General features: G+C 35.1%; 1 protein-coding gene across 2 annotated transcripts in view; it reads right to left on the reverse strand.

Annotated features, from left to right (window-relative positions):
- The window catches only part of Snf4agamma (SNF4/AMP-activated protein kinase gamma subunit), a 141,470-nt gene that overhangs the window by 19,047 nt on the left and 95,186 nt on the right, over positions 1–27,237 (reverse strand). For both annotated transcript variants that reach the window (XM_076768558.1, XM_076768551.1), the window contains exon 9: positions 14,615–14,663. In XM_076768558.1, the coding sequence (XP_076624673.1) occupies positions 14,615–14,663 (49 nt within the window). The remainder of the gene's footprint in view (positions 1–14,614; positions 14,664–27,237) is intronic.

Consider the following 27,237-nt stretch of genomic DNA (forward strand, 5'->3'; position numbering starts at 1 on the left):
ATACTCGTTTCGAATCCTGCGAAACGTCTTCGTATTTTTCCTCGTAGAAGCAATGACGAACGAAGAAAACGTCTAGTATCGTATCTGAAGGGAGTACAAATAAAAACGTTAAGTTTCGATTGTTAAAAACGATAAAAGACCGCTGATGAAAGAAAGCGAGCCACTAAATTTCATTGGTTCGATCACGACGACCGTATAAATTCACAACGACGTTTCACCTGACAACCCGGGGTCCGTCAAAGGACCGACTCGATACCGATAATTGTCGACCTTTGACACGAATGCGCCGCGAGGTTCCTCAGCTTTGTCGCTGGCGAACCGAATAACCGTCTCTGACTACTTTGTGTGTCTTTCTTCTGTTGCCGTTGCGCCGACCACCACCTCGACGGTGCTCGTCATCGTCATGGACGATCGTGCCAAGAATAACTCCTCGCGAAATCCGGGGTTACTGCCAAGAAAAATGTCGGCCCCAGATCGCCCCGTCGCCATTTTATCGCGGCAACCCAAAGGCACCAACGCCAATTTATTAATTATCGATACGCACCAAGAAACCTGTGCAAGTTTCACCAGTCGACGTCGAGAATAATTCGAAAAACTCCGATCTGGAGATCTCGATTCAAAAGATGCACGTTCCGAGTGACCAAAACCAACGGACGAAGATTATTTACAGGCGATGGTTGCCATAAATCGTCCAATTACGAACAGAGAACTTGCATCGAAGTTTCATGTTTCTCAAATATAAATTATCGACTCGGAATGAATTCGAAACTTGATATCTGGAATAAGTCTGTAAAAATGTCTTAGTGGATAAATAATTGAGACTTCGATTCTTCGGTGACTTGAGAAGCTTTGGTTTGTAATAAATAAGTAACGCTTCGGGCCATTTGAATAGTTAATGGTTCGAATACTGAAATAATAATGGGACATTTGAATAGCACATCCGAATAATATTTGAATAGTACTTAAATTTTTATTCGACGAATATTTTAGCCGCTGAAGAGGGATATTTGACAAATAATTTATCAAAAAGAATCCTTACTCAAATGCAACATCCATCAGAGAATATTTAAGTCCGATGAGCTGCCATATTGGAAGTTGCCTCGACACGCGCAAGTAGAGACGAGCAAAATTTTTGTTTAAGTCGTGTATTCGCAAAACAAAACTGGTAGGATATTGCAAAGTCCCAAAATATATTAAAAAATAAAATGTAACGACTTTTTTCACGCTTGTATCGATCGATGTGGTTTAACATTTTCATTTTTGTATTTCTAACACCGTTTTAGAGACACAGCTTTTCCCAAAAATCTAGAAATATTAAATATTTTTGTAAATAACGAGCATTGGCAAAAAATGTTGAACACGCGTCTGCTTATTTTTGCATTAGAATTGTCAGAAAAAATTTGATATGTATAATCAGCAACTACACGGGTGCGACCTCTTCTTGTCAATTCAATGGCAACACTCGAGACGCTCGAGCGAATCTGGCGATCTACCAGCAAGGGACTCGTCTGGCCAATTCCTCCTTTTACGACGTTACCAGAGTACTACTGACGTTTTCAAGGTAAAACTAGTTGTTCGTCAAAGCGTTTTTCCTGTTTTTTTTTGTTCACTTTTACCGACAATTTAATTTTTTTACCGCTTCGTTACAACACAGATGAAATATAAAATCATTAAATATTTTCTTTACAGTATCCAGTGGTAAGTATAATCCTAAATTATGTGTATGTATGTCTTATAGTGTCGATTATCTGGTCGAACAAAATGTTAAAAAGATCGTGTATCAAATTGTAAAGGGACCCTTGTAAGAAGGCTTTGATCTTCGACTTCGTTATGGTTTTAATGGGTCAGTGGTTATTCGATGGTCAACAATGAGATTGATTTCAATAGGTAGCGTCTGAACACGTCTAAACAAATGAAAGAAATATACAGGGTATCTTAATTAAATCGATCCAGCTGAATAACTCCGAAACTATCGATGATATGTAATAATGTTACGGACAAAAGAGTTTGATGGTTCGAGGGGGCATTATAATTGAGCTGGATCGATTTAAATGGGACACCCTGCATAAACGACGACTTAATGAGAATGCTTTATGGACGATAAAACCAACTCATGGCGATTTAACGTCGACAGAATTGTTAGAAAGATGGCTGGAAGTAAACAGCCAATAATGAAAGTTTAAATTGTTTGATTTGAACTACGATCGTTAAATATCTTCAATGTGGAGAACCATCGATAAAACCAATTACACACCCAGCAATTTGTATGTTTGATGAAGGATTGAATCAGATTTTCACTTCATTAAAAATTGCGAGAATAATAATAGGTCAAGAGATTAAGACATTTGTAAATAATGGAGACCATTAACGTAACGATTTGAAACGATTAAGAGTTTTTCGACGAAGCGGAAGGACTCCTGAATGCGTTTTTTTCAAGCTAAATTAAAATAAAATACCATGCTGTGATAATGATTAGAAAATGTATAGTCGTGAAAAGCCTCTAGAGTTGCATAGGGAAAAGAAACATTTTACAACTAATTATGCGCTACTAATTAAAGAGTGTACTTTTCTAGTATGGCCGAATAGAGTGCCCTGCTCTACGACATTTCAGTAATTATCCGCGCTAACGAACCTCTCGACCGAAGTTAAACCACACGTCTAACTAAAGCTAGTTTCTAGTTACCGCGTGAAAGATCAACTGTTTATTAATGCAATCCGCTAGCTACGTAATGCATTTGGTAGTAAGAGGAATAAAGCATAGAATTTTGTGTAATTTCCTCTGCAATTTCAATATCGTTGTATCGGTCGTTTAAACCGTAAATAAATAAATCATCCGACGAAAAGCGATATCGTTTAAATAATAAAATATTAAATTACAGGATTTAACAAATGGAAGTACGTCGAGCTTAGAGTACTTTTTTAAAACATTAAAATCTGAAATATAGAAATCCACAATGTATTCTAAAAGATCATTTAATATTTATACACACCATAAAAAAATCTTGGTGAAAAAGTAACAATTTTCCAAACATGGAAATGTTTCTTTATAACAATCTTTAAACCCATCGCGATAGGATTAAACAACGGACAGAAATTACACAACGTTCGTGTAACATTTCCACGATTTTCATTAACGAAGTCTGTCTGCACGAAGAAACGAAACAATTGAGCATTATAACTGACAACACTGAAAGGGTTATTAAAGAAATTGAAGTGGCACGCAAAAGCTCGATGACATTAAGCTTTTCCGAATTAATTGGGGTCGCAAATATCGATTCGCATTGTCTATTATTTTGTTCGCGCAACCGAGCGGTGAAATGAAACACAGTCGTCCACTAATTTCTTTGATACTTCGTAATGACGCACAGTTTTTAATTAGGATAACAAATAACTGAATGGTTACTTGGAATCAGAACGAAATTACATTAAACGTTGCTTATATTGTTATTTAATTGCAGCTTCGAACGTTGTTTCAAACTGCATTCAAAACGGTTTCTGTGATTTTTTGGATAGTAAAACTTTCAACGAAAAATTATTATTCAAAATGTTCCGAAAACGGCGAAGCATGAATCATTTAGGCAGAATTTGATCGGAATGCCGTCTACCACTGGAGTTATCGATTACCACATGGTTTAGTAACAAATAGAGTATGTAGCATGCTGACGGTTAATCGATAACAACCATTATAGTGATTATTATTACGCAGTATGCTACCGTACAAGGTATATCTTTATCGAAACGTTCGACTACATTTTAATAGAGCCATTTGTACTGCACAACGATTAACGACCACTCATCGAGTACAGATATCGAATACTCTCATTATTTTACGTACTGTAATTAAACAATTCATAACAATCATACGAAAATTTACGGCAACTCGTAGTGTCGAAAAATTGATAAAATATTTCATTACTCAGATTAGTCGTGATTTATTTGTGCTCGTGATTATGAAATCTTCGTTTCAAGTATATTATATATTTTCTTCAAACGTGAGAAGATTAGTATGTACCGTAAATAAGTAAATTTAGTCGTTTTTAACTCGTTTTCTTAATAAAAATTACTTTTTGTCATCGTAAATCACTAAGTAGGATATACTATTAATTTTGTTACGTATTAGTTTAAAAGATACATTTTCAAGCAAGTTGCTCATAAATTTCACGGAACATTTTGCTCCATAATGTAAAAATACTTTTTACACGATCGAACGCGAAGATCTAAACGTCTAGAAAGAAATACGACATATGCCACTTTCATAATCACCGGGTGCACTTACAAAATAATTTAAACGCGTTAACGATTCAGGATGCACGAAAATATGATTTGCTGCGACAGGAGTTGCAACAGGTGACACTGTTACGTCACGGTACTTGGCACCAACGTATGATTCCGTATCTGTAACGTCGCTGAAAAACTATTTTTCATCGGGTCTTATTTTTGTTTTCGCCGCGCAAAGGCAAGATTTCCGCAAGATAGGATCAAACTGTTCCAAGTGACGGGAATTCTTCCATTTCTCGGTGCAGTAGACTATCAATCGACGATGATTGATTTTACATAAATTATTTTCTCTCGTATCGCGCATGCCTAGCGTTCAGTTTGCAGTTAAAGGGGATGTTTTATGACCATAAAGCTATCGAACGCAACCTGTTCGCGACCAAGACCCAGATTATCCATAAACGAATCTACGGTTTAGCGTTGCAAACGCTCGATGATTTATTCAACCGAATTGTAATGTATATAATTTGTCGTGAATGGTACCTCGAGTGACGCTGATGCCTCCGAAGGACGCTTTAAAATATGTATGGCGTACGATGAAACAACCGTGGCATTTTTATTGCAACTTATAAAGAAATCCAATTAACTGTTGCACATCGATTTTAATAGAATTTTGTAAATACACGGTTAGTAAACCGAGAAATAATTGATCGAACCATGTTCTAAAACGACCGGTTATAGACGAAGCCGTACGTGGAATACCAAGTACCTAAGAAGCTGTTGACGTTATCTAATTTGTAACATCGCAAATAGCAGGGGCGAATGATTAATTGACATTTGTAATTTTCACGTTTCAGACTGGATCTTCCAAGTAAAAACATGTCAATTTGTAAAAGCTATTCAACAGGTAATCGATCGTTGCTACCTATAATTATTATACAGGGTGTTCGGCAACCACTGGGAAAAATTTTAATGGGAGATTCTAGACGACGAAATAAGACGAACATCAAGAATATCAATTTGTTGATTGAGTTTTCGTTAAAAAGTTATTAACGTTCAAAGTTCCGTCTGTAGAACGGCAATTTGTCCACATACTGAATTTTTTTCTCGAAAGTGCGTAGGATTTCGGAGGTATGTGTATTGACCAAAAATGATTGTGACTGACCCCCGCAACTAAAAATAATTTTTCCAGAATGATTTGAAATTTTTTAATTTTGTCGAAAAATTTCACACCTTTTCGAATTTTTTTCTGGGAAATGAGTAGGATTTCGGCGATATGACTCTTCACCAAAAATGATTGTAATTGATCCTTACAGCCAAAAATATTTTTTTTAGAACGATTTGAAATTTTTCAATTTCGCCGAAAAAGTCCACCTTCCTGAATTATTTTCTCGAAAATGCGTAGGATTTCGGGGGCATGTCTATTCACCAAAAATGGTTGTAATCGAGCCCTGCAACCGAAAATAATTTTTTTAGGACGATTTAAAATATATGAAATTTCAGGGGAATCATTCATTCATGATCAGACATTATATTTTCGTTAACGAATGTTTTTCTCGAAACTGGGTAGGATTTCAGGGATATATCTATTCTCTATATAAAATTGACAATATTTAATATTACTACGATGAAGTGCAAACGAACTTATTGCACAGTCTAACATGTCTCTGGTGTCATAGATTTTATAAGAAAATAAATCAAGCTTTATTAACATATTTCTCTAAATCATTCTCATTCATTTATAGCGTGTGCGTCGATTGATTTCTCGTTGACAACATGTCGTAAGCACGGATCACGTGTTGTATGAACTGAGCACAGGGTATAATTGAAACGTGTCGTAAGTATAGATTATTGTAAAGCTAGGTAACTAACCCTTTGTGCTATAATTGATTTACAAATAAATGATACGCTGGATGATTTTTTTCCCATCAATAAAAGTAGTAGAGCTCTATTTTAGTCTTTCAATGTCCAATTAACAAAAATTCGTAGCCAGGATGGTGATCGTGTTCGCCTAAATTAAATCAAGGACAAATTTTGATAGCAAACGACTGTCGACCATTTGTATCGAATACTTCGAACTAGTATGACTAAATTACAACAAAATTTTAAAAATTTTAAAGGGAAAATTCATTTCTATTATATTGTTTGTACAACCTTTTAGTTATAAATGATTTGAGTACTATATTTAATTTATTTTAAATCTTTAAATACTGTACTTGGCAGATGGAGTGTACATAGTGGTTTTAAAATAGTTTTATCGAAAGCTAATAAACGTGTTTCACGTCTCGAACGTAAATAAAAGATCAGAACAAGCACGGTTTCGCAAACTTCTTGTTTCCAAGATGCAGCTGATTTAAATTCCAACGTGCTTGCACACTGGTACAGGAAATTATGCCTTGCCTCAGATAAGAAATGTCGAGGTAAATCGAGGTAAGCCAATTACATGACCGCCTCTATCACTTGACTTCTATCTTTTCGAATTTTTTTTTGTTTTATAGACACTGTTCGATCAATAAAGTATTCTGGGTCAGTGGATAACAATGTAAAATTAGGAATACGTATTCAATATATAAACAACCATTACATTGTTTCTATAAAACTTTGATTTTTCATTCAAATTTTGATCAACGCTTTTCTTTAATATTTTACTATTTTTAAATTGTTTTTCAATAACTCATTAACTTCATTTATCGAGCAATGTAAGGTTCAATTTTATTATTTGATCGTTTCGTTTTGTAAGTCAGTATGGATCCCACCCACTTCGAGCTTTAACACGATCCTCGATTTTTCAAATATCTACGAATTGTTGATGTTTACATTAAGTTACGAATTTTATCCAGGTCGATTTGAGAAGGCACCATAAAACAAGACACTGTAGTATAGCAAATATCCTCGTCTTATCATTAGACTGCGAATCTTTATGCAAATTAATATTTTCATTAATAGAATTAATGAAATGGAAGCTTTCTAGGAGGTTGTCTCGATTCCTAAATATAATAATTCGTATCTTATTTCAAGTATTTTTTATATCTTTACATATTGAATATTCTGTAGTTTTTTAAAAATTTAAATTTCCTATAAATACATAAATATCCACCTATCATTAACGATAATGTCCAAAAAGTATACAGAATTATCTCCTACGATGTTGACGCCCGATATTCGAGAGTTCCAGTTTTTATTATCTGTTTTGGTTGACCTCTTTAATTTTCTTCCGCAAAAACACGCGCCTGTCTACGGCAGTGCTAAGGGTGAATATCTTTGATCTACTGTCAGACATTCCAAGTCACGCCCACGCTCGCGTCGCCTTGTGACAGGATGCAAGGGTGAAATGGGAACTACGTTTCAAGGTCTAATCATCTTCTTCGATCGGACACACTAACACAGAGGTTCTCAAACTTCCACCGTTCGTGGCACCCTTAGTGCCTCAACAATTTTATCTCGGTATTACAGATCGAAAGAATTAAGTTAAATCTTTTTTATTTTGTCGAATTATTCGGTAGTCGATCTAAAAAAAATCAAAGTATTTTCTTCTTTGATATTTTTTTTAAATACTTAGAGACAGTTACGAAAATCTATATGCAACCATCGTACAAAACCGACACGAATTGAAAATACAGATAACAATAATATTTCATTCGATAATTGTAAATATGTGACCATGTGGTTATTGTGGAAATGAAACGGGTCAGCGATCAATAACAAAGAATATTCCTTTCTGTACCAAAAATAGTACTTATTATAATTTAATACTTAACGATGATGTTCGATCAAAGTTTAGTCATTATGTTTTGCACGAAAATTTAAAGTACCTCCGTGCACTCATGTAAGTTCGCGTAATTTTGTAACTATCGCATTAAGAGGATACGAAGTACTCTGGGGCGATCAGTACGAGCTTCCACATTTTTATCTAGTTTTATTTTATCGCGTGAGTGGTCGATGGTTCGGTAGCTTTAGATTTAATCGAGAAGGTCGATAAAACTTTGATTTCATCTATCTTCCCCGAGTCTGAAGTCGCAGTAACCTCCTCCCGTTGAGACCAAGTAATCGGTATTAACTGTGTTCATTTCGAGTAATTGCAAGCTAATCGACTACGAACTTATCATAGTTCCACGAGAAATGAGAATAAATCTAATTCGAAAGACTTTCCTGAAGCATCAAAATGCACGGACCTTGGAAAATTGGAGCACGAGAATATGCGTGGAATTTAGAATGCTTCAATAAATTTATTATTACATTAAACTTCGAAGTATTTTTCAAATATTTCTATCACGGAATATAAATTATTAAAATAGGATACGAGAATAGATGCGCGATACAATGGACTTTCGAATATTTCATTAAGACACGAGTTAACGAAAGTAATTTAGAAAGTATATTACTCCTAAAATTAAACTTTGGACTTAAATACTTCGCTTAAACTATTTGTTAATAAATGTTTATTCTTCCAGAACTATTATTAGTCAAGTATTATATGATTATTAAAATTGAACATCTATAACAGAATCAAAGCGTTGCAAACTTAACTTGAAACAGGAAACGAACAATTTACGAGTTAAAAGTTAACTGTTTCATCCAAGCCCTGAAAAAGTCACGTTAAATTTCTTTTACTTTCGAGGTAAAATGTCCGTGCATCGGTTGTAAAACTTTTCGACGCGATCGACGACGCTAATTTTTTCAAAGTGACTGGTTTCGTTTAACACCGCTCGTGCTCCACTTTTCAAGTATCGACAGTATCAATGTACATACCGTGTTTGAATTAAAAATGCGATAGCCGCTTTCCAGCGATGCACTCGGATCAGAAACGAGTAAAATTTCGTATCATTAATAAATACCAGAGCGTAACAGCAACGAGAAATACTTTATTATCGACCGACGAGCGATCTTTATTCGAATACCGATTTATTTGTTTGAAGTACAATGTCATTTAAAATAATTTAATTATTTTAATACAATTTTGCGCGTCTTCGTATTACTATAATCGGTCTCTGTCTCTCCTCGCGCGGATAATAAATGCATGACGCGCGCGAATAACGACGTTAGTAATTAATAATGAGAATGCAAATAACAATTTTATTCGAACAATAATCCATATGAAAATTTACTCTGGCATGCACGATCGTAACTTCGCGTTATTTCTACGCGTCGAAATAGGAAATTTCGACCAACGGACGATTCCATTTTCCAATAGTTAAAACCTGCACCTCGACCTATATTGATGGATTATAAATAAACACTCTTCTTAGCGAATCGAGTTATAGGAAAACGCGTGTAAACGCGTTTAAACCTTCACACGCGTAATTGCAAATAATACACAGGCATTTAAATAATGGGAAAATCTAAATGTCTCTGCTACTTACGTACCAAAAGATACAAAGTTACGTTTTGTCAATCGTATACTTTTCGTAAACTGTTTTTTAATAAAAATACTTTAAGGATAATTGTCTATTTGTGATAAAACTGACATTTATCTAAAATGTTTATCTGTAATCTAATTATCTGTAACTATCATCTACTTGTGTTTTCGATTTTTCAAAGACTCAAATCTTGTTTTTCCATTATTACTGATAAGTTTTGATATAAAAGTTTATTGATTTGTGATACACAGTTTTATTTGTTTCTAGTGTTCCATATGTGTTACACTCTCCTCTGTTGTTAAAACTATATCAATTTTCATAATTGGACTAACGTGTTGGACGAACCGTTCACATAACGATTCGCAGTAACTCGAGGCAACGTATTGGAAAATGTTTCGATACTAGTGAAAGGCGGTGCGCGGTGCAAAAATTCCATTATTCGGTTTAGCGAGTCCCCGTGTTATCGAACGCACCCCGCCCCATGACCTAGACCTAAATACAAATGCGCGAGTGCGTCGTAGAATGCAATCTTGCCGACCTTAGTACAGCCAACCTTATCCTTCGAGCTTTCATCCCTCTTTCTCGACGTGTTTCCACGCCACTCTGCTCAGTTTTCACCACTTATTGTCTTTCTAACCCTTGCCTGGCCCATCGATTCCGCTGCACCTCTACAGGTAGCTTCGCGATACGCGGTCTGTTGCTTTACAACACCGTAATTTTGTATTAATTTTCTACGTTAGAAATCAGTGAAACCCCTTATGGTACAATGTTTCAATATTCATACAATGGTATTTACACGACGCAACTTAACTCGATTAGTTTCAATAATTGGCAAGCTAATTCGTGTAAAAAGATATTTTCAACGATGAAATGCGTGAAATATCGTTGTGAATCAACCTTATCCGACGTACGTTTGCAATCGATTTTAATGTAAATATTTTCGACATTTTTTTCAAATTATAACGTAATAAATAGAGTATTTGTTATTTTGTGGGATCCCTAATGCTAGTGATGTTGTTTAAAAATTGACAAATTATCAATTGTAAGCGATTTAGTATACACAATTATATACTACACGTTGTTTATATAAAAAGTCAGCCATTTATTCTGTCTATTTAACATTATTTTCATTATTTCTGGTCGAATAATAAAATGGAATAAGAACAATTAGTGATTTTGATAAGTTAGTTAGCTATAAAATTCTGTTTAGAATTTAGATCAACGAAATAAAAGTAAATATCAAATACTAATAGTCGTGGAGAAAAATCATTCCAAGCGAATATATTCATAGAACGGTTTAAAATGCCATTCAATTCGAGAAACTATAAATGAAAACAAAGTTACTATCGATTGTAAACATCCGAGTGAAATTAGTTACACGAGTTTTGTAATAAAAATGAAACGCAGAAACACAACGGGCAACGTCGAAAACGAGATCAAACCAGGCCAAACGTATCTACGAACTTTTATTATGTTTCGTACGTTAAACCCAGCTTAAAAAATACACGTTTTATTATAAATTTTAATAAAAATTTGAGAAACGCCACTCCGTGGCATTTTCGTTGAATTTACTTCAAACGTGCTCGATCAAATGTTTTATGATCTTCAGCAGTAAAACAAGTATTAAATTCTACAATTAAAAGAAGAATTACCTTCGAGGAAAGTGTTCCAATAACATACAGAGAATAGAAATACTCCAAGTATTCATATTACATAATAATTATGTAACAAATATTCTTATCATAGGTAGTTTATTCCTAATAATTTTATTTTTTCAATCGTGGAATGAAAAACATTTTCGTTGTCAAAGTGGATCGTGAAACTTGTTGATAAAAATATTTGAAATAAGCTCAATGAAAATGGGCTCACGTTTGGAGACACTTGTTTTTGATCCTTTCATTTTCGTCTTTCGTGCCTTTTCGTTCGTGTTTCTTGATTCGTCTCCCGCTTTTTCTACGCCTGTCCTCTTTGTTCTGTCTATTCGCGAATCAGCGTGTCTCCCGTTCCCTCCGATTCCCGGTCTTCCTGAATCCTCCGTCTGTTTCCGGTGCGCGCGGGCGAGCTGGACCTCCCGGGAATTCATCGATCGGCACCATACACCCGCGAGACAGGAGGAAGGATACTGGAGGACCGGGGAATTCTGTACCACGATTTCAAGTTGGAATTTACGTAAACGGATCGTCGAACACGTGGCAAGCGTTTCTTGATTTGATTCGAAGTCCCCCCCAAGCCCTCCAGATCCGACGATTATTATAATTTCGACGATCTCGTCGCATCTTCCAGAACTTGGCGAACGCGTAATTGACACGAATAATACACTGTGTATTTCAGAGCCATGGTTACGTGCTCAAATGCTTAACCGAACTCGTAAAAAAGATTTCAAAACTCGCGATAACCTTAAATAAATATTTGTATACAACAAAAAAGTTTGTAAATTTAATTTCCATCGCATTGAGTCGTTAATAGTTCTGTTGTGAAACCAAGTATACGAGATATCGTATATTTCATAGTTGACGGCGCAGGTGCTTTGCAATATTATACAGGGTGTTCAGCCACCTCTGGGGAAAATTTTAATGGGAGATTCTAGAGGCCAAAATAAGACGAAAATCAAGAATACCAATTTGTTGATGAAAGCTTCGTTAAACAGTTATTAACGTTTAAAGTTCCGAACGTAATGAATTTTTTTCTAGAAAATGAGTAAGATTTCGGGGGTATGTCTATTGACCAAAAATGATTGTAATTGACCCCCACAGCTAACAATATTTTTTTCAGAACGATTTGAAATATTTTAATTTCGTCGAAAAATTTCACACCATCTCGAATTTTTTTCTAGAAAGTGGGTAGGATTTCGGGGGTATGTCTATTCACCAAAAATGATTGTAATTGACCCCTGCAACCAAAAATAATTTTTCCAGAACGATTTGAAAAATGTTGTCTTCGTCGAAAAATTTAGGACCCCCCTGTCGATTTTTCTTAAAAATTCATTTTTGATTTTTAATAATTTTGTTTGACTCCCTACAAAAAAGTTGTTTAATACTTTTTTGTAGGTACTCATGAGCTCTACTTCAGGAAAAAGTTTCATTAAAATATATTCACTATTGTAGGAGTTATGACAGTTTGAAAATTGGACCATTTTTATTGGGTTTTTCTCAATTTACGGGGTCAAGGATCAACTTTTCGAATATTTTTGCGATTTGTACATATTCTCCACCAAAATACGCGTAGTTTGCTTTTTTAAACATTAAAATCGTCCAATCCGTTTAGAAGTTATGACGTTTTAAAGATTCGCATGAAAATTCGGGCAGACATTTCTGGCCAGAAATTATATTTTCAGTAAGGAATTTTTTTCTCGAAACTGAGTAGGATTTCGGGGGTATGTGTAATGACCAAAAATTATTGCGATCGACTTTTGCAACCGAAAATAATTTTTTTAAAACGATTTGAAAAATTTTGTTTCTGCCAACAAATTTCAACACCTACTCGATTTTTTTTCTCGAAAGTGGGTAGGATTTCAAGAATATGTCTATTCACCAAAAATGCTTATAATTGACCCCAGCAACCAAAAATAATTTTTCCAAAACGATTTGAAATTTTTGAATTTAATTGTTAATAACTTTTTAACGGAGCCTCCATCAACAAATTGGTATTCTTGATTTTTGTCTTATTTTGGCCTCTAGAATCCCCCATTAAAATTTTTCCCAGGGGTGGCCGAACACCCTGTATAACTGATATTTTAAATCGGTCTACTTTAGATATGTTCTAAATTTCTGTATCGCAGCAAACAGGAAGACACAAACAAATTTTATCTATAACTGTTTAGAACGTATCCTCGTTGATAATAATTCGACGATAATTTAAAAAAAGGCTGAAAATGCTTCTTTTCTTCTAAACTTCATTTACATTATATTTGGTACCAAAAATATTAATTTAAAAAAAATTTGTTTTAAGTCTCGAACCAGTAGAATCTTTTATAATTTGCTTGTGTAGTGAACTTTTGGTTTATATTTGTATGCAATTAAACGACCTAAGTAATGTATTCGTACTAATGCAATTTGAAGATTGTTAACTTACTTAGCTTCACCCTACATCACTTATTTACGCGCTACCACTTATTTATAAATACATTATCCGCTCCATCGATTTATACCGGCTTCCATCTTTCTGTAGGAAAGCTCTCGCGAAAGCACTTTTACCACCTAAAGGTACTCGATTGTACGAGCAATAATACAAGATGGAATATGGTGAAACTAATGTACACGGGAAAGAAGGAAAAGAAGAGTCGAAAAGTCGAAAGAGCAATCTATTCCTACACTAATGTCGACTTTTGTCGGATTAAAATCTGTGTTACCTCGGGTGAGAAATGTTATGGAGTGCACGAGCCCGATAAAACGAATATCCACATTTTCAATATGTGTTATAGGATTCGTATTAATGATCCATAAATATAGGACGAACATTCTGACATCGTATCGTTAAAACTTAAAACGTTTTAAAATTATTTAACCTCTTCAGGTATACCGATGCAAGAATATACGTTTAGTTTATAAATTATCTTATACATATTGCATCAGGGAATCAATCGTTCGAGATGTAAATAAATATTCATATTCGTTTTCTCCAACGTCGTCGCGAAATCGAGAGATTCCACGGGTCAACAAAAGTTTGAACGTTTTATTTATTTTAAACAAAATAATTCGTCCCTGAAGAGGTTAATCGCCCGCGCGGTGGCTAGTAAAAATTATTTACATTGAATCTTCTGGAACTGTTTACGCTTAAGGTATGTTCCCGAAGATAAATTAATATTCATGCGTGCCTGTCACGAGTTTAAAATACATTCTGGATTATACGACTCATCTCGAGATACACATTGTTTTTCACGAATGTTATCTCTCTAAACTTCTGCCAATGGTATTTCCTATAAGGATGACATACTACGATGTTTAATACGACGAAGCAACGGTTCGTATGTTAAGTTTCAGTCCCAGAAGATCAATTTCATAAATCTAAAAATAAAATACGTAACTGATAGAGCAACAACTTACCGAGATCGGAGAGCGATACTTTCTCTAGGAAAGGATCTACCACTGGCAGCTGAAAAATAAAATTGCAAATTAATCGTCGATTACTCGCAGAATAACAGGATGTACAATTACCACCGTTAACTTTTACTAAATATTTGTTTCTGTTTCGCTAAAAAATGTGAAAACATCGTTCCGTAACAATGGTTTATTTCGCATTTTTTTGCTCTGATATACTGCTCAAAATAATTGGGATATTACGTTTCTGAATGTGTATTCAATATCATATTGTTGTTATTTTTCAACTTTAATAATAAAATAATAACATCTGTATGCATTCCAAGATTATTTATTAAGTCTAGAGATATCGTCGACATTTTTAAAAATAACAACGTAACAAATAGACGTATTCAATAGTTACTTGCTATTTTGTAGTGTTCTCAATGTCAATGATATTATTAAAAAATGTACAAGATCGAGATTCATTTATTCTAAGGGTTTCAACGATTCTATTATTCTATTATTCTTTATTCAACCAAATAATAATCGATTAGAAAATTAAAAGGCTGGATATCTCTGATAGGTTTCGTGCTTATCACAATTTCATTGTTCTTCGAATAAATATACGTCAATCTTCGAACGTGCTATATTTTGAGTTGTAATTTTGACTTGGTAATTATTTTAAGCAGTATACACGATTCTTAAAGTGTCGAACAGTGTTTGATCGTCTAATCTTTCGTTTGAATATCATAAACGTTTCGTGCAAAGTAGAACGAAAATAGCAATAAGTACCAACGCCTTCTTCAACAGAGACTTTGGACTGAACGGCTGTCGCTTCTTCACGTTCGTCGTTATTTTGGTATACCAGCTTGACAAGATACCAGACGAACTGGTACTATGAGCCATAGAGCTAGGACTAGGGCTTTTGGCGACGCTTCCGGTCGGCTCGCTAGTTTGCCGACGGAACAACATTTTCGTGGATAAATTTCGATTCGATCGCGCGTGCAAAATCTTAGTCGAAAGACGGTTTTCTATCGCTTTACTCTTCGACGATTCGCAACTCGTAGCCTCCGTGCCTCGTCGATCGACTCCACGAGACTTCGTGGAAACTTCGTAACGAGTTGTTAAAACATTCACGGCTCTCCAAACATTTTGCGAAATTTTCGAGAAGACTGTCGACGATCGTCAGAGTTCCCAGAGTCTATCGTCGATCTTCTATCAGGGTCAGCAAACTTTATTTTTCACGTCGTACCATGATCGTCGCGTTCTTTACACCGCGGTCAGAAAGTAATTGAACATAGATATCAACAGGCAACATATGAAGCACATTTTCAACAAGTTTTCACAACTTTTGTTTCACGCTCGTACGGATCGGTCCAGTTTCCAAACGCGATCGACGAGAAACAACACTCCGCGAAACGTTCGAAAACCGCTTTCCGGAAGCGCGAAGGAATCGCGACTATCCGTGCACGCCGCTATTCCGCGGACTATCTGTGGAAACAACACATCGAACGTTCAAGCAGAAATATCTACGAAAAGCAATCTGTTGCTGAACTGAACGTTGCGCAACTGGCCAGTTGCGTCAAGAACACGGCAAGCTCGAGACGCGATCGTAGCTGTCGTCGATCGTACGATCAACAAACTAGCGGGGCGATATTGCGAGACGATTTCGATACCACGACCTTCTTGGATGAACTGTGTGTCTTCAAAGAACGCTCGACTGATTCGAGTAACACAGATGCCACATTGGCATTGGACGCCGATGACCACTGGCGCTGAATACGAATGAGTTCGACGCAACTATGGACTAAGGAAAATGATTCCTTTGTGGTATGAATCGTGTCCGATAGCGAGTGCCTATTCTTCGAAGAAGGAAATACTCCTTTCATAATTCTCGCTTGGAAAACAGAATTCTTCGCTGGACGAGGAGAAACACCGCGTTAATCTAATGGCGGATTATTGCGTTTGCTCCAACGATTCTTGTCTAAAATAAAAGACAACTTCATTTTCTGCACGAGTTCCGTTTAAAGCAAATTACTAAAGTATGAAATTATTGTATTATTTGTGTATCTATTATGTTTCATCACTAAAATGCGCAGATCTTTATGCAAATTCATATTTCTATTAATAGAAGTAATGAAATGAGAACTTTGTAGAGGGTTGTCTCAATCTTTAAATATAATAATTAGAATCTTATTTTAAGTATTTCTTACATCTTTGCATATTGAGTGCATTCTGCGGGTTTTTTTTAAATTTTAATTTCCTATAAATGTATAAATATCCACAGTCTACTTATCAGAATCAATTTTCTGGAAAACTTCCAAACAAATACAATTTATTAATTTCATAAAATATTCTGTATTTTACACAAATACTGAAAACGTTTATATGCTTGAAAATAAAAGACAAAACGATAGCAAATATAAGTAAATAATAAGGTCTTGTTTGCAAAATAATCAAAATTTAAATAATATGCAATGAAGCTTTTTTATAGTCGGTTATTTTTGATCCATTATCAAAATGAAGTGATTGCACATTTTCTTTTTCTATAATAGTAAAAATATGGTATGAACAATCAATGAAATAACATTTTCGTCGAATTCAACATCATTTTTCAGTCAATGAATCAAATTTTCTCCTGAGAAAATAAGAATTTGAGAAATGTTTTAATCTATTGTTCATAAATTTATTCTCTAAGGAAACAGTATCAAGAATCTCGTGACTTATGGTAGGCTAAAACTGTTTCCTTTCCATGTTTATGTTGCACTATGTTTTTTAATTGCAAATTACCATTCGCTGATGCAACGTTTACAGTACGTTTATATTGCATGCAAATGCACTTATCGTTCCAGTGCATATTTCAGCATTATCGTACCTCGTATACAAGTTACCCGTTTATACGTGGGACTAATTTCAGGCTACAATAAAAAAGCACTCGACAAACATACAACCCACTTTGCTTCGTTTTTGAATTACAAATATTTATATACTCCAATAATTGTTGTGATGATACAACTAATTATAGAATAATACTATATTATCGTGTTCATTAAAATTACAAATCCAAACAACACCTATGGACATTGCAATGTCAGGTATAAATTAATTATTTCCAGTATAGATCCCCATTTCACGCGTAATTAATATATTTGTGTTTAAACCCGCGTACTATTTAATACACAGGTACCAGTGTTGGGCAAAAGCTATTTTAAGCAACGAATAAAATCGATTCATTCGTTATTCGTTCCTAATTTCGTTTATTCTATTCCATAGCAAATACACGAATTAATACTGAACGAATAAATGATTAAATAATGATTTTAACACAGATATATTAATTACACGTGTGCACGTGTGTCTTAAATATATGTTGAAAATCGTGACTTCTAATTTTTAAAAGTTAATACAAAGGTAAGTGCGTGCAACAAGTTCTCGAATAAAAATGTCCAAAATTAAAAAATAAAGTAAATCAAATTTCATGGAAAAGAGACTGGAATATACCATTGCTTTGACGAGAAGTAAAATTCATTGATGCACGTAAACATTCTTAAAATAGAAGAATGAAAGGAACACCATTTCGGGTCGCGTAAGAAATTTAATAAATAGAGATCCAAGATATTTTTACACGGTTACTCTTGTGTAACTCGCGAAGGCTGCAAGAACGCTATTCAATCGAAGATAATTTAAAACGAACTGCATGTATGTTGCTCCGAGCGAAACAAAATTCTGACAGTCGATGTTTATGCATTTCTATCGACGAGGTGATTCACGTGTGCAATGGCAGAGCGTGTTAACGTGTTCCTCGACGCGTTTGTTACGAGCAAAACAAAATGTTCGGTTGGGCTATTTGAGATATTCTCGACAACGAAACGACTTCGTACGGACTGTTGGCGACGACAAATCGCGAAACACATTTACAGGGACCAGTTTGCCAAGTGTCTACCGGTATCGTTGTTTAACACAGTTTGTGAAAACCAGCGACAACTTTCTAATTTTCTCGTTTAACCCGCAGTTTTCGCGTTCGCGGTATTGTCGCGCGAGATCGCTGTGACTTGAGAAACTGTGGCAGAAAAAAAAGATAAATTTGTTAGCAATAATCTTTTGCAAACGATACGTACGCCTGCTGATATAAACGCTGAAGCTTGAAAACGAACTATTCGTGTGACAAATGATAATACAAATTACAGGATGCGTAATATACAAGGTGTTCGGCCACTCATGGAAAAAATTTTAACGAAGCCTTAATCAAGAAATTGATATTCTTGATTTTCGTCTTATTTTAGCCTCTAGAATCTCCAATTCAAATTTTTTCAAATAGTACCAGAAAATGGATTATTTTATTTACCGATTCGATCTACTGTAATTATTTTAGTTGCATCTAATTTTTAAAATACCCTCCCATTTCAATGCGAATATCGAGTATCTAATTCGAAAATACAAATATCAATATCAATATTAGATACAAATATGAAATAGTGAAAATAAACAACGTTGCAAATAACGAGAGAATTATACTTCAATACGAAGTTGGATAAAAATTTATGGAAAGTGTAAGGTTTTTACTTTTTAGCCGAATTAATTATTACGTATTTTCTAAGTGCATCTTTAATGCAGCTATTTACTTTCCAGCTGCATTGTAACCAGATTTCTCGTACAATCGTACGTCTGTGTGTGCTTTGAGCGTGTTACGCTAATATGAGAAGATTGATTACGCGAAATGGGAGAATAACTGAGCGTGTATCGTAATCGCAACAGAGCTCAAGTATTAACAGATGCAAATACTGTCGAGCGAATAGAATTTTCGAGATCGGATTAAAATTACAATTTTAGCTGGACTTACACGACAAATAAACAGAGTATACAAAATTCGAAAGCAAATGTACGATTACTCGAAAACAGCGTACAACGTTGATTCGTTTACCGATTATTAAATGTTTTCAGGTTTCGAAACAGCTTTACAAAATCTACTATCTAAATTTTAATCTTTTCAAACGATTTCTTTATACGTTCGTATCAATTATATCAAGTTGAAAAATACCAAATTTATGTATTTAAGATCAACTATATAAAAAGCTTCAGACGCTATTAAAAGTTAAGAAACTGAAAGTAACGTCTAAAGTTGTTCCTCTTTGGAAACTTATCCAAAGTTATCCGAAGTTTGATAATACCTGCGGATCTAATAAAGGATCGATTTATCGCAAGATAATTACTTTAAAATATCATGAAAATATTAAAATTAAAATATCTTTTAAATTCGCGATTTTTCGTCGGAAACAAATTATAAAGAAGAATGGGGTTATTTTTTTCGAACAATCACGAACTGAACCGTGTCGTATGGACGCCGTAAAAAACTGTGCTAGCAAGTGATGCCAATGCTCGTAAAAACAATTGTAAATGGAAATCAATAGTCAGGCTATGCGTTGCAATGCGATCTCGAGTCAGATTAATTTCTCTGCAACGTCAATACAGCAGTTTGCCTTTACTATTTTTACTTCGTTTAATTTTTGTTATTAACTAGTGCGCATCCTACAATTTCCCCGTTCCTTTTGTCAACGGTCAATAAATGCTTCAAGATATATACAACTGGTATCAACCGTTTAACATAAAATAGGTAAAGTGGATCTCAAACAAAGCACACGGAGGCTACTTTTGACCTGGAAGTCTAATTCAATTCTTCACGAAAGGAACTGATTTTGTCACAATACGATATCGTCGCATACGGAATATTCATTATCTCGAGAACTCTCGGTGCTCGGTCTCCTCGTAGCGAAATCAAGTTTAACACTTCAACGCAAAGTGCCTGAGCACCGTTCGCATTTTACAGACTTTATGCAGCCGCTCGAAGAATATCCTGTACATCGGTTTATTAGAAAGACTTCGAATTCAATGCTGTTGTTGCGAAATCGGAATAAAAACACGAGACATTTCAAAGGGCGCGACATTTTCTCGAGAAACGTGCTGACGCATGCATTGAAATTTCGTTTAAAATAGTCTCTTGTAATGTTAGACATTAGCAAAGTTATTAAATATATAGGGTGTTCGGCTACCCCTGGGAAAAATTTTAATGGGAGATTCTAGACGACGAAATAAGACGAAAATCGAGAATACCAATTTGTTGATGGAGGCTTCGTTAAAAAGTTATTAACATTTAATGTTCCGCTCGTAGTGAATTTTTTTCTCGAAAATGCGCAAGATTTTGGGGGTATATGTATTGACCAAAAATGATTGTAATCGACCCCTGCAACCGAAAATAATTTTTTTAGGACGATTTGAAACACATGAAATTTCAGAGGAATCATTCATTCATGATCAGACATTATATTTTCGTTAACGAATTTTTTTCTCGAAACTGGGTTAGAATTCGGGGGTATGTCTATTCACCAAAAATTATTCTAATTGACCCCCGCAGCTAAAAATAATTTTTTCAGAATGATTTGAAATTTTTTAATTTAATTTAATTTTCGTCTTATTTTGACCTCTAGAATCTTCCATTAAAATTTTTCCCAGAAGTGACCGAACACCCTGTCTAACAGTTTGAGAGCAGTTGGCTATTGCAAAATTAGAGTACAGATATTTTATAGGAGACTGTAACCTTCAAATTAAAAAAATTGTTTGACGACTCGATCTTTAAAATTATCCCATAAAGGTTGTTCTACGGCTATTTTTTACGAAATTTAAAAAATAATATGTATCAATGATTATATTCCACATAAATAAATATATGCATAAATAAAAACCAACGGTGCATGATTTTGCGTAACGAACGTTCCAATATATCTTCGCGCTAAAGCTGTTGCCAATTTTAAGCTCCACGGTTAATTATTCTAAGACGACGCGGCCGAGTCGCAAGAATTCAATAAAGAAATCACGAAAACCCGGAGAACAGCGCAAGAAACCGACGCTTTTCGTGAATCACCCATCGCGAGACTTATTTTTCTTCCTACGAGCGTTACTCTTTTTTTTTCAACCCGCGCACGGTTGGCTTATTCGATCCGTGCCAAGAATAGTAATACCCGTAGATAGTCGTGCAAGACACACGTAACAAGTACAATAAACGAAGCGTGCGATAGAACGAGGCAAGCACCAACCATCACCAACGGCGCGTGTATGTTTCACCAACGAGCTTTTCCGTTCGGTAACTTTCCAATGTATCTCTGAAAATTTCCTCGATGTCTCGACGCAAACACCGAGGAGTCGAGAGTTCGATAAAATCGAAACAGACGATCGTTACGATTATCGCGTTCGTCGAAGAATTCGTAAACACGACGTACGAGAATTTGTTTTTTCGCTTGTTTTCGTTTCTTTTTCGAGCGTAACCGTAAATTCGCTGAATTATTTCGCGAACGACGGGATATGATTTCGCGGAAGAGTCTCACGGTGACACGTGCCAACCGAAGTTCCGGATCAAATTAGAAATATCGTCGCGGACGATGGGGGATTGAATTACTGCCGGTTCGAAGAAATCGCGTCGAGGGCGCCTCGTTTTACGCGTACGTCGATGACTCGCGATCGCACGTTATAGCGATACCTTTTGTCGACTTCGGGCTTAACAAGGAGCTAACGGAGCCGATTCTAAAAATAATATATTTGTTTCTGGCGTCTATTCAGCCACGAACGGCTATCGAGCAACCGGCCATTAGCCGATAAAATTGTTGTAGATTATTAGAAATATCGAAGGGTGCCTATCAACCGTGACCTTCCTGGCGCTTTGAAACATTCGTTTCAAAGTAGTTTATAGATTCTTGCAAATTCCTCCCCAAGGTTCCGTTCGACGGACGTATTGATCTTCGGTGGAATTAAATTGCAATTTATAAATAAGAATAATGATACGAAGATTAATTATATCGTTTGAACAAAGCAACGTGCTACTTTGTTACGTTACATCGGAACTTGTAATCCGCTTAGGACGAGTATGTCAGCTAACGTGAATCTTTCAATCTCTTTTTTTCTCTAAAATAGGATCAAGACTTCACTCGTCACAAAGAGAGTAATTCTATTGTATTGAAATAAATAAATGAATCGTATTTTCTTTTAAGATTTCCTGAGACGTCGAATGCAATACGATAAAGTAGCACGTTTTGAGATTTACAAAATCGCGTCCATCGCTGTAACGTAACGTTGTAACGTTCGATGCAGCGTGAATTACAATACGATTTCGAACGAGTCTTCGAAGTTGCAGACCCTCGAGTGATTTTATTCTTTAAAAGGCGAGTTGTTAACGCTCGATTAAAGTACGAGAAAGGAAGTACTTCCAGCCAGCGCGTTGATTACTAGCCTTGATTGCGCGAAAACTTCGGTTCCGTCGCGAACTTGGCGTACCTCGTGCGAAGTTATCGAAACGCAAAAAGTTCCGCGGGAACGACGAAACGAAATTCGAGGGGGTCTGGGAACCGTAGGAACCGCTCGGAGAAACGCCGAAATTATGCTGGTAGCAGACCGTCGTGCGAACGCGCTCTTGGTTCCGTTGTCTAACGCTCGAAACAGACGCGCGACTCGAGGGAAGTCTGGATTTAAATGAGGACGCCTACGCGAAAATTCCATCAATGTACCGCGGTCGTGTAAGTGACACGAGAATCGTTATCTGTGAACGTGACATTTTAAGATCATTGACGCACCATGCCCATTTTATCGACAGCGACGAGCCTTGAAATACAAAATTTTGCAGAGAACGAACCACTTCGAACGCCTCTGGGACTCGTATCGCGCATTTCGTTAAAATCTGCACACGAGAGAAGGAAACGACGCTGTTTATATTCTATCATTTCTACGTTTTTCGTCACGAAAATGTTACCCCGTTATCGTACGAGTTGTTTTTCCATTCCGTCTATCCGTAAAGGGAATCTAATTTTGAAGCAGTACATCGTGAAATTGCATTTTGGATTTCGTTTGTTTTTACTTTCTGACCTGTAACCGAGGTAAAGAATTGTAATTATTGATTAAATTTTGTATTTAAGTTTATATCATCGTCTCGAAGTTGGATGGATGAAAATTTATTTGAATATTTCGAATAGATCGTGGAGAGAATGAAATTTTACATAAAACAAAGAAACACTTTCTCTATCTTCTCTAATAAAGAACAAATTAAATGAATTTTTTTATTCACTATGTAATTAAAATTCTTCAAATTGTATAACTGGGGTTTTTTTATCACAATGTTCTGTTACATGGATTCTTCCCATTTTTTACAAATCGTACGTCACAAATGTTTTAATTAATATAGTTCTGAATATATTGTATTGTTTAAATAATCATTTTCTTTAATTGAAATAGTAATAGAATGATATCTCTGTTAATTTGATATTCGTCTGAACGCCAATAGTTGTTATTTGCATGTTCGAAAGTAAAGAACATGTTCGTTATATTGACTGTGAATATTTATTTTCGTAAGTTATGTTCCACCAATCTACCAACGTTGGATATATTGAACAGACTGAGCCAAGTAAACAGAAGAATAAAAGAGAAATACGATGATGTAAACAGTAACGTAAATTTCATACTGAATTTATGGACTGACGTATATTATCACCCTTTGAATACACCGTGCGAAAATAAGTGAATTTTAATTTTTGTGCAAAGTATGACTTCACCAGAGTATTTAACTCAGCAATAATTTTGAAACAATTAACATAGAGAAAGACAAACTTCCGCGTACAAATTTTTTTATCATACAAATTATAAAATAATAATTGTCTATAAATAATTGGATACTTAAAGAACACTGCGACACAAAATCTAAAATAAATCTTTTCAAAATACGATATTAAATTTTCAAGTAAACAAAGAACTAAATAAAATCTGCCATGCCTGTTTAACATGGTTCGAATGTAAACAGTATGAAATTCTACTTGATCCGAAGTCGAAAAATATCATGTCTTAAATATATATTTCATGCGTCGTCTCATGGCGTCCATTACGATCAAAAAAACACTGTCAGAAATAAAATCGACCGTTCGTCGTGCACATCTTTCATTTGAAATTCGAAAATACTGACAAAACATCATTTTTATTGAAAATTAAATCTGCACCAGCTCTACAAGCTTCCATTTCATTTTTATTTTTCTACCTTCCATGAAAATTTTTTCCAAAGATCAAAACGTACAATTTTCTTTTCAATTTACACCATTATTAAATCTGCTCTGAAAACTTTATCAATTTATATACAACGGAGTAAACAGATATTCTCCAATTTTGCATAAAAAAATATTTATATTTTCTTCGATAGTTTGCGTTCCAGAGTGCCAAATAAAATTGGTTTACTATCTAAAAATGAAAATAAACCAAACTGTAAATTTAATCGCGTTACTGAATCGTCGTACGAATTCCAGCGTATGTTTTGGTTGAAAGATATTCTTATAACAGCGACAATTTACGTCTTCGCAAAATTGTCAGCTATGTGCCAGATATTGGAACATAATTTGATGACGCCGCTACTCTTGCGACAGAATCACCACTGACAATCTAAATATACTTCTACGAGAATAATGTTTACAAACCAGCTAGAGTAAACACCGTGGTCTCGTGCAAAGATAAACGCATGGAATTAATTAACGACAACGGAGAAAAAATGTTATACAGTTTGTCGTAGTCAGCACGATACGACGTACAGCGTCTTCATGGCAATTCGCGTGACTCGTGAAATTTCAAACAAGAACTCGTGCCTTTTCTGGTTCTCGTTAAAATTTTGAGAATCTACTCTAGAAACTACGTCCTGTAGATTTTACGATCGTAACAAGCCATTTATTCACTATGTTCGATCAACTATTTACAAATCAAGATAATCTACGAGGGTTATTTAACAAGTAAAGAGACAAACGACCGTTATTTTAATAGGATTTAATCGACGAATCTCACAATTTACCTAGTTTTTAACCAATAGTAAAGAACTTTTTGTCTTCGAATTTAAACCACTCTTGGACATTCTGTCTTAGCTTCTTTGTTACTGTGAAACTTGTGTCAACGTAACGACTCTTTGAAAGGACTAAATGAGAAAAAATCTAATGGGGTAAGATCTTAAATATGAGGTGGACAGAACCTCTTAGTGAAATTTTTTGATAGTTTAAAACATTAATTTTCCTCTCTCAGTCGTACTTCAAACTTCTGTCTAGTTACTTTTGAACTGTATGTAACTTATGTAGTATTGCTCAAGCATCCGGGATTAAATTTTAGATGATTTTGTATCGTTAAAAACCAGAAATTTTACCACCGAAACGCAATCTCTTCAAATATGTACTTTTCGCGAGGACTTGTCATTGTCGAATAAACGATAAAGGTTGTGTATACTAAAATAACTATCGAATAGCTATTTTAAATAAACGACAGAGATGTCAACTTTTGATTCTGAAAGTATCGAATCTTTTATTTCGATACTTTTTTAACTACAACCGCTTGTTTCTCTACTTGTCGAATGGGTCTCGTACGATCCTTTCGGACTTGAATTTTACACGCGATTTTCTAATAATTTTTCTTTATGGTAGTTTTGAACGAGTTGTGAAAGTACGGTTGTAAAATGTGTTGGGAAAGATCGCTGCATAGTTTCACAATTATGTTAAATGTGCACGTAACATCCAATAGAAATTATATTACATCACAAGATTATTGACTTCAAAATATTGTAGTATACATACGTATATTACTGTTAGAACCAAAAGAGTTAAAGAGCAAAATATGTATGAAAAATACGCGATTCATAAAATGAAAATGAATGTTATTTATCTATTTTATACTTTGTCTCGTCTATAAACATTTTTTTTCATTCGATACTTAAAATTTTCCATGTCTAGAAATGTTCTCATTTGTTCAAATTATAGCGTGAAAAATAGAAATACTTGATAATTCAATGGTTCATCTATCGTTTTATTACAATTCTACAAGTGTCGGTCACCAGTGACCACCATGGCAGTCAACCTGTTAACTGAACACTCTCATACTCGAACAGAGTATTTCTTTTTAGACTATCTCTACTCCATTTAAATAATTCTTCTACAAGTTGCAGACTACAACAGAATGATCGTACTGATACTTCATACACAGAAAACGAAGATAAAATAATAACAATTACATGATATTGACTTATGTATATATTAGAAACGTTTCGATTAGCAATCTTCGAATTCCTAGACCAAGAATAAATATCTCGAACCTTAAACTTTCCGAAGTTTTTGATTATATTAAAAAGGGGCTATCGAGACGCAAAATGCGAAATAGTTTAAGAAGATTCGTCAATTTTCTACGGAAGCTCGTCGATAATGTATTATTTTCGACCGAGTTACCGTATCAGAAGCATCGATCGGATTCCGTAATTTTCCCTAAAGCGGGAAACGAGCGTATCCGGGTAGATTTTAATATTCCACGAGAAGAGCGGAGAGCCGACACCGTCTCCCGAGCGTAATAATTTTGTTACGGACCAATGTCAGGCAGCAACGGAACAGTCGTTCGTTCAACACGTCTCTAGCAACAAGTGTTCGTCGTTGTCCATTGGTATCGAACCGGCGTGGCATCGTCTGCAACGTTCGCGTTCCCAACCAAACCGCATGCTAAAGTAAACGAAACCGACATTTGCAAAATCACATCGTCTACTTCCAGACCCAGACATAGAAAAAAGATTTTTCCCCCGTAAACAGTCCATTCGTAGATGCCAACTAATAGCG

This window comes from Colletes latitarsis, chromosome 1, assembly GCF_051014445.1.
Source record: "Colletes latitarsis isolate SP2378_abdomen chromosome 1, iyColLati1, whole genome shotgun sequence".
Classification (NCBI taxonomy): domain Eukaryota; kingdom Metazoa; phylum Arthropoda; class Insecta; order Hymenoptera; family Colletidae; genus Colletes; species Colletes latitarsis.